This window comes from Prunus dulcis, chromosome 1 (genome assembly GCF_902201215.1).
Source record: "Prunus dulcis chromosome 1, ALMONDv2, whole genome shotgun sequence".
Lineage (NCBI taxonomy): Eukaryota > Viridiplantae > Streptophyta > Magnoliopsida > Rosales > Rosaceae > Prunus > Prunus dulcis.
In genome coordinates, this window is record NC_047650.1 from 13855703 (window position 1) to 13871491 (window position 15789).

General features: G+C 36.7%; 1 protein-coding gene across 1 annotated transcript; it reads left to right on the plus strand.

Annotated features, from left to right (window-relative positions):
• Positions 1-3226: 3226 nt before the first annotated feature.
• LOC117637280 (beta-glucosidase 18-like) lies at positions 3227-4336 on the plus strand. Its single transcript, XM_034372134.1, has 4 exons — positions 3227-3473; positions 3669-3771; positions 3860-3953; positions 4055-4336. Exons 1-4 carry the CDS (start codon positions 3261-3263, stop codon positions 4215-4217), a joined length of 573 nt encoding a protein of 190 aa, XP_034228025.1. The 5' UTR covers positions 3227-3260; the 3' UTR covers positions 4218-4336.
• The last annotated feature ends 11453 nt before the right edge of the window (positions 4337-15789 follow it).

Sequence of the window (15789 nt, forward strand, 5' to 3'; positions counted from 1 at the left end):
GGCATCTCTTGTGCTGAATAAGGACGGGGTGCCGAAGGCACCACACACGTCGGAGAGCGTGATGCCGAAGACACCTCATGCACCGAATGACTAAGGCTTGTATAACAAGCTTGAGTCCCCATACTTTTACTGTACGAAAGGGTGCAGAACGACACAATATCGCGTGGCGATTGTTGAAGGTATGAAGCTTGCATATTATGCCAATGTTCTAGTTAATAGGCTTGTGCTTTTCTTTGAGCTCATTGTGGAAGATCATCACCAAAGGTTATTGCTGATGGCTAATAATCTTGGGTTTTTTTCTTTTGGCTTATATGCCGATGATCTTTACCAATGACTATTGCTGATGGCTTAATAATCTTGGGTTTTTGCTTTTGGCGTAAATGCCGATGATCATTACCAATGACTATTGCCGAAGGCTAATAGGCTTGGATTTTTACCTTTGGCATATATGCCGATGATCTTTACCAATAATTATTGCCGATGGCTAATAATCTTGGGTTTTTGCTTTTGGCGTAAATGCCGATGATCATTACCAATGGCTATTGCCGAAGGCTAATAGGCTTGGATTTTTACCTTTGGCGTATATGCCGATGATTTTTACCAATAATTATTGCCGATGGCTAATAATCTTGGGTTTTTGCTTTTGGCGTAAATGCCGATGATAATTACCAATGGCTATTGCCGAAGGCTAATAGGCTTGGATTTTTACCTTTGGTTTATATGCCGATGATCTTTACCAATAATTATTGCCGATGGCTAATAATCTTGGGTTTTTTTTTTTTGATGTAAATATGGATGTGCCGAGGGCAATGATGGAAATGGTGATGATGCTTATGTGCTGAAAGGCAATGTGGTATGAGTTGTACCGCTTGGTCACTTTGTGAGTGACTGAAATATTTTGCCGAAGGCATATTTATGCTAAATGCCAAATAAGCATGTTAGTACTGGCTGCCGAAAGGAAATATTGAGTGGTGCCGTGCGGCATGTTGCATTTCGTGGAGTTTCAGAGAAGGGAAAACATACTTGTATCCATGCTTCTTCTTTTGCTGTACGCTTTTTCTCTTCTTCTCTTGGAGGCATAATGCCAAGTGCCACAAGATCAGTGGGCTTGAGAATTTTGACTTGCTCTTTAATAACTTTGCAAGGCTTCAAGTTTAGTATATTGTCAGTCAGCATTTAAGGTGAGGCTACCGTTCGGCAACTGGAAGAAATGCCGGAATAAGTGTGGCTTTGGTTGAGGGGCAATAGCGCTGCCGTTGGTGCAGTAGGGGATGCCTTTCGGCAGCCTCAGAATATTTTCCAAATTGAAAGCTGGATTTCGCAACTCTTGATTTGTCATTTAGCAGTCCCTGCAGTCCCCTTGGATTCTGATTACCATTCGGCAATTTATGCAGAACACAAGGACTAGACAATATATGCTGGAAATGGGCTGAAGATGTGTCAGCCCCAGCAAGCACCGGAGTTGCCGTTCGGCAAGAGACAAATGAGGTCTGTCTTTGAGGCTCTGATAGACCATTCATTAGAGAGCTTTTGTCCAGCATGGTGGTGCGACAGAGCTTCGTGGTTGCTTTCAGCACGGGTGGTACCAAACGGTAATGTCGTTCGGAACCCTTGGATGGCTTGAAAGATTGTGGTATTGAAGAGAGTGCAGAACGGCAATTTGGTTTGCTAGCCCTGAACAAGGACGTTCATCCTCTGTGGGGCACCAATCGGAAGCTGCCGATCTACTGGAGGTCTGGGAATATCAGTTGGCTCAATTCTGTCTTACCGAACGGTAGGATGATTTGTCCGGTTAGGAAGGTGGTTCCCAGGTGAGTCATGCCCGGCATTACCGTTCGGCAATTTGGGAGTTCGGACGAGAAGACAACACCTTGTGGTGCCAAGATTAAGATTTCGGCATGGGCCATATCTCCTTCGGCAGCTTCTCTCATGGTGGGGATGCACATGGGCATCCGTTAGATTGGAACAGGTTTTTGCTCCTTTAACCATGCAACGTGACAGCCACATTTGGTTTAGAAGGTGGCTGCTTCCTCAGTCACGGAAGTCATGCAGAGCAAGGGGCCGAACGGTAAAGGCTTATGATTTGAATGTGTGTGGCGTTCAGCATTCACCATTTTCTCTTTGGAATGATGAATTACGTGGTCTTCCCCTTGGAATTGAAATGGAGGTATTGCAGAACGGCGCTTTTGGATTTTATTGAGATGGTGGTTTCACCATGCAAGCCATGCAAAATGATAGCCACATTCTGATTGGATTTTCCTTAAAATATCATGTTCTGCAATTTGTTGCCTTAGCATTCATGGTGCTCCAACATGGGATTGCCGAACGGGAACTTAGGTGATGCTAATTGTAAGGGTGCCGAAGGGCACTGAATAAAGGGAGAACGATAGAAGCCTTTTGTGTCGATTCCCACAGACGGCACCAAACTGTTGATGCGAAAAAGTGGTTCAGCACTTTTTGGCCCAACTTAGTGATAATGTATGATGGATGATAGGTGAAGGTGAGGACCTTTAGCATGTGTGTGAAGATTTAGGCTAGGATAAATATACAGAAGACAAGATATACGTGGTTCACCCTTAATGAATGGGCTACGTCCACAGAGAAGTATATTCTCATTATTATAACAATGTGTATTTACATTTGTACATGGGGTTGGACCCAAATATAAAGGTAAGAAGGGAGAAGCCCTTGACTAAAGATCAAGCGCAACCCAATGATCCCTTCCTTAGTGGAGAGTGGTCTCCTTTTATAGATGAGGGGGAGTCTACACATCTTGTAATATTCCAATGTGGGACTCTTTGCCTTGCCTAGAGTTGCTTGGTGAGATATGGTATAAACAAGATTCACCTGCCCCACACAGATATTGTAGTTGTTAGCCCTCATGTTAAAATCCAAATCCCTCTTAGAATTTTGTTTAAAATTTGGTACGATGGTAAAGATGATGTCATGAGATATTGTTACAAGTTTATCCAAATTATAACACGTATGTTTATTAAAATCAAAACTGTAAATTCTAAATGATGAATCTTAAACCTATCACAAGTGTTATAAATTGTGTGAATTTGAGAATAGAAGTGTACAAAGAGTACACAAATCATACTATAGGTCTTTAGTTTTGTGTATTCTATTTACTGTTTATACAATAGAAGTGTACATGGAGTACACAAATCGTATGCAAAAAGTACGTACGTGACTTTCTTTTTTTTCTTTTTCCAAACAGGACATTTGATCCTGTAGTGTATGGAGATTACCCCGCTGAAATGCGCCATTGCCATGGCTTGGAGTTACCAAGGTTTTCCGCCAAAGAGAAACAGCTTTTGAGAGGAAGCATAGATTTTATCGGTGTCAACCACTATTCAACTCTATATGTCAAGGACTGTATTCACTCTCCTTGCCCCTCTGGGGGTGACCGTCCCATCATGGGATTTCTAAACACAACTGGGTATCGAGATGGGGTTCCAATTGGAGAACCGGTATATAAAACATACTACATTGTTATATCGTAAAACAGTATGACATAATATGTTGTCAGACTATCAACTTATACGATCTATAGTTTAGATTGATAGTCTGAGAACATGATCTTCTTTGTTGCCTAATTGGTTTTTGGTTTCCTTTCTATATTAGCTAACAAGGTCATCAACTCGTGTGTTGTCTTTCACATACAGACTGGACTGGCTGATTTCTTTGTTGTTCCAAGAGGCATGGAGAAGATCATTGACTATGTTAAGCAAAGATACAATAACATGCCCATGTTTGTGACTGAAAATGGTTAGTGGATGGCACAACTTGTTCATTTCATTGATTGTAAACAGATTCATATATCGAACAATTTTTTTTTGTTTCAACTATGTGGCAGGATGCACTTTACAAACACAAGAGAATGAACTAGAAGACAGGGATCGGATCAACTTTCACAGATCTTACCTTGCCTCTTTAGCCAGAGCAATAAGGTTTTTGAAAAACAATTAATTTGAGTCTCTTCGATATTCCTCAAAGCAATGATATATATAATATAAACGTGGAATATTAATTTTCTGATTTTAATTGACAGAAGTGGTGCTGATGTACGTGGATACTTCGTTTGGTCCCTGATGGATAATTTTGAATGGCTCAATGGATACACCAAAAGATTTGGCTTATATTATGTTGATCGGGAAACACTTGAGCGAACTCCAAAGCTTTCTGCAGGATGGTTTGCTAGTTTCCTCAGTTGATAACCAAAATAAAGTAATTAGCCAAATGGAACCTGAAGTTGCTGAAATGTAGTTTATATCACACATTCACTTCCATTTTGTTGCATGTTTCTCTCTTTTATTTGGAGGCATATATGGATATTGAAATTTCTATCTTATGTCCAAAGTTATGATTCATGATGAGTTTTCGGTTTTTTTGTTTTTGTTTTTTTTTTAAATTCAACAATTGTTGATGTCCATCACAACAAAAAATAAATGTCACAAGACCACATCGTTCTATCATGGCCATTATGTTTCTTTAGTTTATTTTGGGTTAATTTCAATTTAATACTCTAGACTTGTGCTAAAATATGATACGGATGCACTATCTTCCTATTTTAAGGTTTAGGTTCTTAAGGTTCAATCAATCACACGTTTTTTTGGGTCATATCAATCACACGTTTCTGCTAACAAATAATGAAGTCTTCTTGATCCATCAAACACAAAATATCTTTTTTTGGAAGAGAATGATGATGAGAGTGATGGCTATCACAATAACGATGAGGAGGACGAGGATGATGTGTAAGCATTATAAGGTCACACACTCGTTGTACTTGGCTGGGACTCCGAGACAGATACCAAAATCAATTCGAACAAGTATTATGAAGCTTATACATATGTGATTAAGATATTCTATTTAAGCATTGAAGTCCTAATATAATTAAAAAAGTTGGACATAGTGATCCGATTACTTGGTGATTAGGTTGAATTCTAATAGGATTGTAATGGGAGAGTCCTATTAGAATTACACCAACTAAAGCTCATTATAAATAGGATAGGTCTGTGCCTCTGTCAAGCACTGAATCACAAAAGTTCTTGAGCCCCATTGAGATAGAGTGATATACATAGCTTGTTAAAGAGGTGGAAGACTTGTCTACTGGAACAATGGTTTCTTCTGCAGGTATTTTGTGTATTATTTGTATGTCTGCTAAGATGTTGTAAGACTAACATGTGGTATCAGAGCCAGGTTTTGTCATACTTGTAATACCTATAAAGGCAGCAGCGTTTGCTAGAGGATAAACCAAATTCTGCAGTTTTTTGTTGTAAATTTAAAGATTACTTTTATGATTGGTTTACAAACCATTATGTAGGAAATTATACAGTCAATCCAAATAGTTCCTAAAGGATATCATAATCAAATAAAATAGCCAAAGCAATTTTTGTTGGTTATGATATATCAATTGAACAAAAGAAAAGGATTGAGTTAGTAACACATATTGAGATATAGAGAACAGTTTTGCCAAAGCAAAGATGTTCTATATGTTTTGGTATGTGTTAGCATAAAATAGTGCATGGCTTAGGAAAACTGTTCGAAAATTTTCTACTCAAAAGTACAAAAGTCTCAATGAAAGTCAGTTAGCATGTATCTGTATATTGGTTTTATGATCAAGTATTGCATATTAGAAATTCAAAACAAATGAATCCTAATATGTTTCCAGTTTTGGGGAAAAGATAATTTACTCTAGCATGTCCTATTCTGCAGCTTTGAACCTATCCTTTGTGAGTCACCACGCAATTGTTCCATTGACTGGGACAAACTACAAGAAGTGGTAAGAGGATGTGGATATAGTCCTGGGAATTATGGATATGGATCTGGCCCTTAGAGAAGATGAACCAGCAAGACCAGCAGATGGAGCAAGTGCTACTTAGAGATCAAAGTATGAAAAATGGCAAAAGGGAAATAGGGTTGAACTGATGATCATCAAAAGATCTATGACTGATCCTGTTCGAGGAGGTGTTCCTGATCTCAAGGATGCAAAAGCTTATTTGGCTGTAGTGGAAGAGAGGTTCCAACGATCTGAGAAAGCATAAACTAGTGCGCTTATGTGTGAACTGACAACAATGAGGTATGATAGGGCTGGAAGGGTCAGGGAATACATTATGAAATTAATTGAAATCTCCAGAAAACTGAAGGAACTAAAGGTATCTTTGTCTGATGTTTTTCTTGTGCATACCACTCTCAATTCATTGCCTGCTGAATTCACTACACTTAAATCAAGTTATAATGCTCAATGAAAGAAGTGGAATTTGAATGAACTCATAGCAATATGTGTTCAAGAAGAAGATAGGATCAGAAAGGAAAAAGTGGATCTCACAGTTAACATGATAACTAAAATCAACTCTCCAAAATCCTACCTAAATGGGTCTGCTAAAAAGGAGCCAGTCAAGAATGCTCACTTCCCCAAAAAGACCAATGACTTTAAGGCTAACAAAACATCCAACTATAAGTGTTTCTTCTGTAAAAGGCCAAGGCACATGAAGAAAGCTTGTCATAAATACAAGCGATGGTTAGAGAAACAAGAAGCTAAAGGTAATCTCCAGTCTTTTGTCTGTTTTGAGTCTAATCTAGTTGACGTTCCTTCTAATTCCTGGTTACTTGATACTAGTTGTTCTGTCCATGTCACAAATACTTTGCAGGGCTTTCTAAGAAAGAGAACTCCAAATAGGAATGAGGTCAATGTCTTCGTAAGGGATGGAACAAAGGTTGAAGTCAAAGCAGTAGGAGTCGTCAATCTTCAGCTAGGAAGATCGAGTCATTGTCTAGAGCTAGATGATATAGTCTATGTACTTTCCATGAGAAGGAATCTTATTTCAATTTCTAAGTTAGTTTTGTCAAATTATTCTTTTCAATTCAATAAAGAGGGCTTCAGTTTGTTTCATAATTTAAGTCTAGTTGCAAAAGGCCCAGTTGAATGTGGTTTATTTCACTCAAATTCCATTCCATATGCTCTAAACACTGAAATCATTCCAAATCCAACTCAATCTGTTAGGCATGGGCATCATAGGTTAGGTCATATCTCTAAAGATAGAATCCAACGCCTAGTTAAAGACCAAGTCCTACCACCAGTAGACTTCTCTGATATAGATGTCTGTGTCAATCATATTAAAGGGAAATTAACTAAAGGAAGAAAGAAAGGCTCAAACAGAAGTGGTCAACTCTTAGAAACCCATTTCCCATGCAAACTCTAGAAGGCCACAGATACTTCATAACCTTCATAGATGACTACTCTAGGTACGGCTACTTGTTTCTCATTACAGAAAAATCTAGTGCTTTAGAAGCTTTTAAAAATTTTTAAAACAGAAGTTGAAGGACAATTGGAACTAAAGATAAAAGTTGTTAGGTATGATAAGGGAGGAGAATATTATGGAAAATTTGATCAAACTGGCAGACACCCTGGACCTTTTGCTAAGTATTAGCAGGAATGTGGAATTGTTGCACAACACACCAATCCATGAACTCCAGAGCAGAACGGTGTAGCTGAAAGAAGAAATAGAACACTCAAGGACATGGTGAGGAGCATGATCTACAATTCACAACTACCTAATTACCTATGAGGCGAGGCAATAGGGATAGCAAACTACATCCTAAACCATGTACCAAGTAAGGTAGTATCAAATACCCCATTTGAGCTATGGACTAATAGAAAGCCGAGCCTCAACCATTTGCACATATGAGGGTGCAAGGCAGAAGCAAAAGTCTGCAATCCACAAGAGAAGAAATTGGATCCAAGACCATAAGTTGTTTTTTTGTAGGTTATCCAGAGAAGACAAAGGGGTACAGATTTTACTGTCCCAATCATACAACAAGGCTTGTGGAAATAGGTAGGACAGTTTTTCTAGAAAATGTCCATGAAGAAAGAAAGGCCACAGATTTCGTTTTTGAAAAGCTGGGTGAAATTGCAATTGAGCCAGCAAAGCAAAGTGTGCAAGTTCCACATATAAGTGAAATACAAGGAGAAGATATGGAACCTGAACAAGAACACGGGAATGAAATCCAAGTCCAGGAAACTCAAGATGTGAACAATGAAGTAGTTCAGCCACAAGAAGCACCAGCCCCACAGAGAAGATATAACAGAAATAGAAGACCAGCAATATCCCAAGATTATGTAGTGTATTTACAAGAATCAGAGTTTATGGCATCAGATTTTGAAGATCTTTTATCTTTCAATGAAGCAATTAATAGTCCAAAGGTATTGAAATAGAGAGAAGCAATGAAAGTGAATTAGATTCAATGAAAAACAATCAGGTGTGGGATTTAGTGGAGCTGCCAAAAGGAGTGAAGCCAATAGGGTGTAAATGGGTGTTCAAAACCAAGAAAGACTCAATGGGCAACATAGAAAGATTGAAGGCCAGATTAGTTGCAAAGGGTTTTACTCAAAAAGAAGGAATAGATTACAGTGAAACTTTTACCCCAGTTTCAACTAAAGATGCATTTCGCATTATCATGGCTCTTACTGCACAATATGACCTGTTTTTACATCAAATAGTTGTAAAGACAGCCTCTTTAAATGGGAGACAGGATGAAGAAGTATATATGGTGCAACCTGCGGGTTTTATGAAGGGTGGAGGAGAGCATTTGGTCTGCAAACTCAAAAAGTCCAATTATGGACTGAAGCAGGCATCAAGGCAATGGTACTTGAGGTTTGATGAAGTTGTAAGCTCACAAGGCTTCACAGAGAATCTAGTGGATGAGTTTATTTATCTAAAATTTAGTGGGAGCAATTTCATCTTCTTAGTACTTTATGTCGATGGTGTTTTACTGGCCACTAACAATTTGTCTATGCTTGCTGACACAAAGTTTTTCCTGTCATCACATTTCGAGATGAAAGATATGGGGGAGGCGTCTTATGTGCTAGGAGTGGAGATACACAGAGACAGAAGTCGAGGTATGCTTGGCTTATCAAAGAAGGGATACATAGAAAATGCTTAAAAGATTTAATATGTTATCTTGTGCATCTGGAGAAGTTCCTATTACAAAAGGAGACAAATTAAGTAGAGCTCAGAGTCCTCAAAATGAGTTGGAGAAAAAAGAGATGAAGATATCAGACCCTATGCATCTTTAGTGGGCAGCTTAATGTATGCTCAAGTATGCACAAGATCAGACATTGCCTTTGCAATTAGTGTGTTAGGCAGATTTCAAGCAAATCCAGGGAATGCACATTGGATGGCAGCCAAGAAAGTCAAGACATATTTGCAAAGGACCAAGAGTTTTGTGCTGGTTTATCAAAGACAAGAAAGCTTGGAGTTAGTAGGATATTGTGATTCTGATTTTACAGGTTGTCTAGATGATTTAAAGTCTACATCAGCATTTGTTTTCTTGTTAGCAGGAGGAGCTGTTTCATGGAAAAGTTCAAAGCAAAGCACTGTGGCTGCTTCAACGATGCAGGCTGAGTTTGTTGCTTGTTATGAGGCCACCATCCAAGCATATTCTTGGTTGAAGAACTTTATAACAGGTTTATGTGTGCTGGATTCGATTGCTAGACCTGTGCAAATTTTCTGTGATAATAGTGCAATAGTATTTTATTCTAGAAACAACAATAGGTCAGCTGTGTTGACGTGAGTCTCCTAATTAATCAAGGAGATTCACTTCCTTGATTAATTAAGGGATTTACTTTCCTATTTTTTTTTATTTATATAAGTGATAAATCATTGTACAATTAGGAGATACTTTCCTAATTCTTCACTATATCTAATTCCTTGTAAAACCTTCATATGTAAACTCCTATATATATATATCTCATTATGGAGAAGAATAAAGAATAACCCAAAGTATTCAAACCATATTCATATTTTAGCATGGTATAAGAGCCAGGTTCTCTTGTGACCTGTGCTTGCGTTCTTCTTGCAATTTAAGTGCTCTCATCACCTCATCTTCAGGGGGGGAGGGGGGGGGAGTGAAATAGATATGTTTCTCTTTCTCATGAAGATATTGCCTATTTCTTGACTCCGACGAGCCCATCTCTTCAGGGGGAGAAGGGGAGTGAAGAGAAGTTGTCTCTAAACCCTTATCTCAAATTTCCCATATTCAAATCCAAAACCCTAAATCAAATTCCTCATATTTTTTCCCATATTCAAATCCAAAACTCTAAATCAAATGCCTCATATTTTTTCCGTTGATGTCTCTAAACCCTTATCTCAAATTTCCCATATTCAAATCCAAAACCATAAATCAAATTCCTCATAATTTTCCCCAAATCCAAATCCATCAAATCTAAAGTCCTCAAATCCTCTTATCAAAATCCCTAAACACATACCCTCAAATCTTATACACATACCTCTTAAATCCAATTCCTACATCAAATTCATACATCAAATTCCTCACCTCAAATTCCTCACCTGCTCATATCATATCTTACTTCCGCTGCGATGTCAAGAACTCATATGATTCTCCATCTTATTGCAGACTCACAGAAGCATGCAGTGAACCTAGACTCCTTCTTCTATCACCACCACCAAAGGTTCTACTCTTCATACGTCCTCCAAGATCAGATATTGCATATGTTGTGAGTGCGGAAGAGTATTTTATGACTCACTTACCAAATTGGACATTCGGGACATATATGCACCAACTTGAGAAGGAGTGTTGACGTGAGTCTCCTAATTAATCAAGGAGATTTACTTCCTTGATTAATTAAGGGATTTACTTTCCTATTTTTTATATAAGTGATAAATCATTGTACAATTAGGAGATACTTTCCAAATTCTTTACTATATCTAGTTCCTTGTAAAACCTTCATATGTAAACTTCTATATATACCTCTTTATGGAGAAGAATAAAGAATAACCCAAAGTAAACCATATTCATATTTTGGCTAGTTTCGATGATGCAGAATTGTGAGAGTAAATTTTGCAGATCATTTTCAGTTATTAGATATGCATTGAGGTAGAATTTTTATATTTTGATTTTGCTTAACTATGAAGTTTCATATTTGGTTGATACAGTTTCTCATTATACTTCAGTTACGTATTATTTGTCTTCATGATTTATTTTCATGAATTAAAGTTTGAATGCAACCATATAGAGCTTCGTTTTAGAAGCATTAAGTGGACTTGGTGTATCTATATACATGCAGTTCACATAGAAAGAGCATATAGAGTATAAAAGCTTGAGCCAAAGCATGACAACTTCATTGGGGTTTTACAACAAACACTATATGTAATTTACCTTCTTTTGAAACATATACATCTCGTGAGATTGATGTATTCTACCTAGAACACAACTAACTTGGTTAACTCCAAATTTATGGTAGAAAGATGGGGATTGTTGCTTAAGAAGTCTTGTTCTTGCAAATATGGGCTTAGCCAAGTTGGTAAGAGCGGATGTGCTCCCCACTCTGCACCCGAGTTCAAATCTTCCTCCCCATAGTTTATATCGCTTGTATAAAAAAGAAGTCTTATTCTTTGTTTATTATTATGTTTTGGATTTAGAATTCTAGTTCCTTATAATATTACACTTTGCTTCTTTTATTTCGGCTGGCTATATTGTTTCTATTGACTTGGCTAACTTATTAAATGGTTGAATCGTTTACTCTAACATGGTGAAAGTTATAGATCAAATCAAAGTGATATTTTCTGTTGATAGCTAAGAAGGCCAAAAGGCCCGAAAAGAAAAGCTCAAATCCAAGATGCCCCCGTTCCTAGAACCTTGAATATAGGGGGAGATGGGAATCGAAGATATGTAGTAACCCAAAGTGAAATTTCACTCACATTTACCATGATATTACGTAATTATTTACTGTGTAAGAGGATCTTACTTATATACTCACAATTACCAAATATTAGCTTTCATAGTCAATATATTGTAGGATGTTACATGGGCCATATAGATATCCCTTTCCTTTTCGGACTGAAGACCCCACATATGAGATTGCCTGATTTCATATATATAACATCGAGCGCTAACTTTTGACCCAAAAAAAAAAACATCGAGCGCTAATTGATTAGTAAGTAAATAATTAATAATAATTTATTTTAATAAAATATAAATAAAAATCACCTATTCATGTACCATAAACACCACCACTTTTTCTTACTCATAAATTAACTACTTCGCTCACACATGCATAGCATGTGTAAGGTCTTTGCTTACTTGCATAACATGCATAAAATGAAAAAGATGGCATGGTCTCTTTAGTTTGCTATTTACCCAAAAAAAAGCATTTAGAATGGGTGAGCAGTCTTTACTTTCCTCATCCTCTAGATCTGTTAGAAAATTATAATATTTATATTTAATTTTTTAATAATTTAATGGAAATTAAATTGTGGAACTCGTGACTTTAAGTACATGACTTTTTGGTATGTATCCATTGAGAATAGTCATGTTCTTAATCGAAAAAAAATAAAATATTATTTATTTTGTTTGTAAAATAATAATATTTTATGTGATAAGTTGCATTGTTTCATAGAAATTGAAATATTGAACTTCTTGGCTTAAGTTGCATTGTTTCATAATAAATGAAACATTGCACTTCTTGGCTTATGGTTGCAACATGAAAAGACACATTTGTTGATATTTTTCAGTCACATCTTTTTTGAATAGAGGCCTTGTTGCTTATAAATAGAGAAGATTCTACAACATTTCATTTCATCCAATTGTCATCCAACAATAGTAGTTTTAAGAGCATTCATAGCATTATATTTTTTAGAAATATAGTGAGTGAGTAAGAGAGAATTCATACACAAGTTTGAGTTCGCTTTTCTTGGGAATTGTAGTGCTACTTCAACAAGAAGTCGATCATTGTATCCTGGGAGACGTTTGCCAAGTAAATCCTAAAAGCACCTGTGAGGAGGCAATTTCTTCTTAAGGAGATAGAACCAAGTTCTATACTCGATCATCTGTAAAGTATTCTTAATTTTCCTTATTGTTATTTTCTTGTATTTATTTCGAATTTATAGTGAAGTTTTATTTTCAAAATTCTATAAATATAGCAATTATCTTTATATTTATACCAACAAAATCATCATCACTCTTTTCTTCTCCATGAAATATCCATTTACTGTAGTCCATAACCATTTCATTTGCATATAAATGGTCCTCAACTTGATGTGGAGACCTATAAAGTAGGTTGTTGCCTCTATTACATGGGCATAACATTTCAGTGATCCCTGGTTTCATGTGCCCAATTGTGAAATTAATGAACTCTTTCACCCCATGAATAACTTGTGTTTTTCCCCTAGTGTGCATATGAATCCAACTCCTATCCATCTCTAATCAAACCCAAAAATGAAAGAAAAAAAGAAAGCAGTGGTGATTAGTCTAAATTTGGGTTTCATGGTCTTCCAGGTAGATGTATGAAACTAGCCTAAAGCAAACAAAATTGGTCAGAAAATCAATGGATTGTGAAATTCCACACAATATATAACAGTCTAATCAGGACATGCATTGTTTATATTAGAACATGTCCACTGCAAACTGAAATTCAAAACAAGCAGTAGATAAATAAAAAAAACGTAATAATCAAAACTGAAATCAAAATTGAACCTAAAATCAAGCTCTGCTTGGGTACCAAAAGAAAACCTAGCTGATTTAAGGACACAAAGTTTTGCTTAAAGCCTTTATTTATCAAATCAAACCTAGAGAACTAGGGAATTAGGGAATAGAGAATCAGACTCAGAGTCATAATCGTACTCAAATCAAACTCAAATGAAATCAAAACTAACATTCAAAGCAAAGAGAAATAGAAAGCTCACATGATATTGGGAGAAAACTTAGAAATCGAAACGACAAAGACGAAGAGGACGATACTCATCGAAGAAGACGATATCACTTTCTCTAGTCTCGCTCTGAGCTTGCTCGTCGAAGAAGACGGTATCGCAGGTCTTGCTCTGAGCTCTCTCTGGTCTCGTTCGTCAAAGAAGATGGTATCGCTCTCTGTAATCTCGTTCTGAGCTCGCTCGTCTTTTTTATTTTTTTTAAGATGCTTTCGCTCTTCTCGCTCAAAACACGCGCGTTTTGAAAACAAAAAATAATGTTTAAAAAAAGTTAATTGGTCACTGATGTATTAAATAACATAAGTAAGGCTAGCTTGGCGTATGTGTTGGTCACTGACTTTATTATTTAAGTTGTTTTGAGTGACTAATTTAAATACTGGTAAAAAAATTTAGTCATTAAAAAATGAAAAATATGTCTTAATTAATTTACTGACCATGTAGTATTATTGGTCATTAAATTCATTGTATATGTAACCATTATTAATGTGGTCACAAAGAAATTGATCACTACTGACCTTTTTTTCTTATAGTGGTATACGATTGTGGTTGGATGGGCCTTGGATTTCCAGATAGGAGTATCTGATAAAATCTAGAGCCCTAGAATTCTTGATAGTTTTATTTTTTTATTTATTTTTTTATGAGAACCTTTCCTATTGAGATGGACGATAACATACTAAACTCACACACTACACGGATGCTAGAACTTGAACCTAGGATCTTGTTTGAAACCACTCCAAGGAGTAAATACTTCAAACCACTCCAAGGAGTAAATACTTCAAACCACTCCACTCTTGATAGCTTAAGAACTTATCATTAGAGGTTTAAGCGAATCTCACAACGCATCAATGACTAGAAGACTATTGTTAACACAATTTTTTTTTTATCCTTCTCGTATTTGCCAGCTAGTCTCCCATGTCCCAGGGAAAACTAGCTTTATACCTTATTAGGCGTGTGCCACAAGGATTTGCCATCTTGTAGCAGACATGAATAACGTAGTCTTTAATATGATGGGACTTTCTTTAAGGATTTGCCAGTTAACAGTCATTTTTATCATTCATTTCTGTACCACAAGACAGCACCAATCTGTCACAGCGACAGGGAAGAATGCCAACTGGAAGCTAAAGTTGCTGAAATGTAATGATAATTGTAATACTTTTGGCCAAAATAATTTTTAAAGAGCTTAGCTGGCTACTTCATTTGGCCACACTAAAATCAATTTTGGGCTCCACCACTAATTGGGGGCATAAGAGAAATGAAAACAATGTCGTTGGACTAACCATCCTAAAAGAATTAATCATACAGTGGAAGAAGTTCGTCGGAGATTTACGTTGTTAGTGTTTAGAGATTTATATGGCCGATGGTCGGAGAGAATAAAGTGACTTGAGTTAAAACTAGAATTTGGGTTAAAAGAGTTGAAAGAAGAAAAAAAACATACGTCTTTTTGTAAAGAGGTTATGTCGTATGTGGAGGAGGAACTCAGGAGCAGTGTCAGATTCAGGATTCGAAATCTGACTGGGCAAAACTTACATTAAAAATTCAATGTTTTAAGTGAATCTCATTAATAAACATAAAAATATACACCTAATAGAGGGGACATAATAAGTCTTACCCTCAAATGCATCTCTATACATATTTATTTCGGCTGGCTATATTGTTTCTATCGACTTGGCCAACTTATTAAATGGTTGAATCGTTTACTCTTAACATGGTGTAAGTTATAAATCAAATCAAAGTGATATTTTCTGTTGATAGCTAAGAAGGCCAAAAGGCCCCAAAAGAAAAGCTCAAACCCACTGACCCCGTTCCTAGAACCTTGAATATAGGGGAAGATGGGAATCGAAGATATGTAGTAACCCAAAGTGAAATTTCACTCACATTTAGCATGATATTACTTATTTACTCACATTTACCAAACATTAGCTTTCATAGTCAATATATTGTAGGATGTTACATGGGCCACATAGATACCCCTTTTCGGACTGAAGATCCCCATATGAGATTGCCCGAGTTCATATATATAACATCGAGCGCTAACTGGTTAGTAAGTAAATAATTAATAATA

Excerpts from the sequence above, each read along its gene's own strand:
- LOC117637280 (XM_034372134.1), top strand. The coding sequence starts at position 3,261 with ATGCGCCATTGCCATGGCTTGGAGTTACCAAGGTTTTCCGCCAAAGAG. Across the intron at positions 3,772-3,859 it reads CATGTTTGTGACTGAAAATG|GATGCACTTTACAAACACAA; the intron begins GTTAGTGGATGG and ends ACTATGTGGCAG. Across the intron at positions 3,954-4,054 it reads TCTTTAGCCAGAGCAATAAG|AAGTGGTGCTGATGTACGTG; the intron begins GTTTTTGAAAAA and ends TTTAATTGACAG.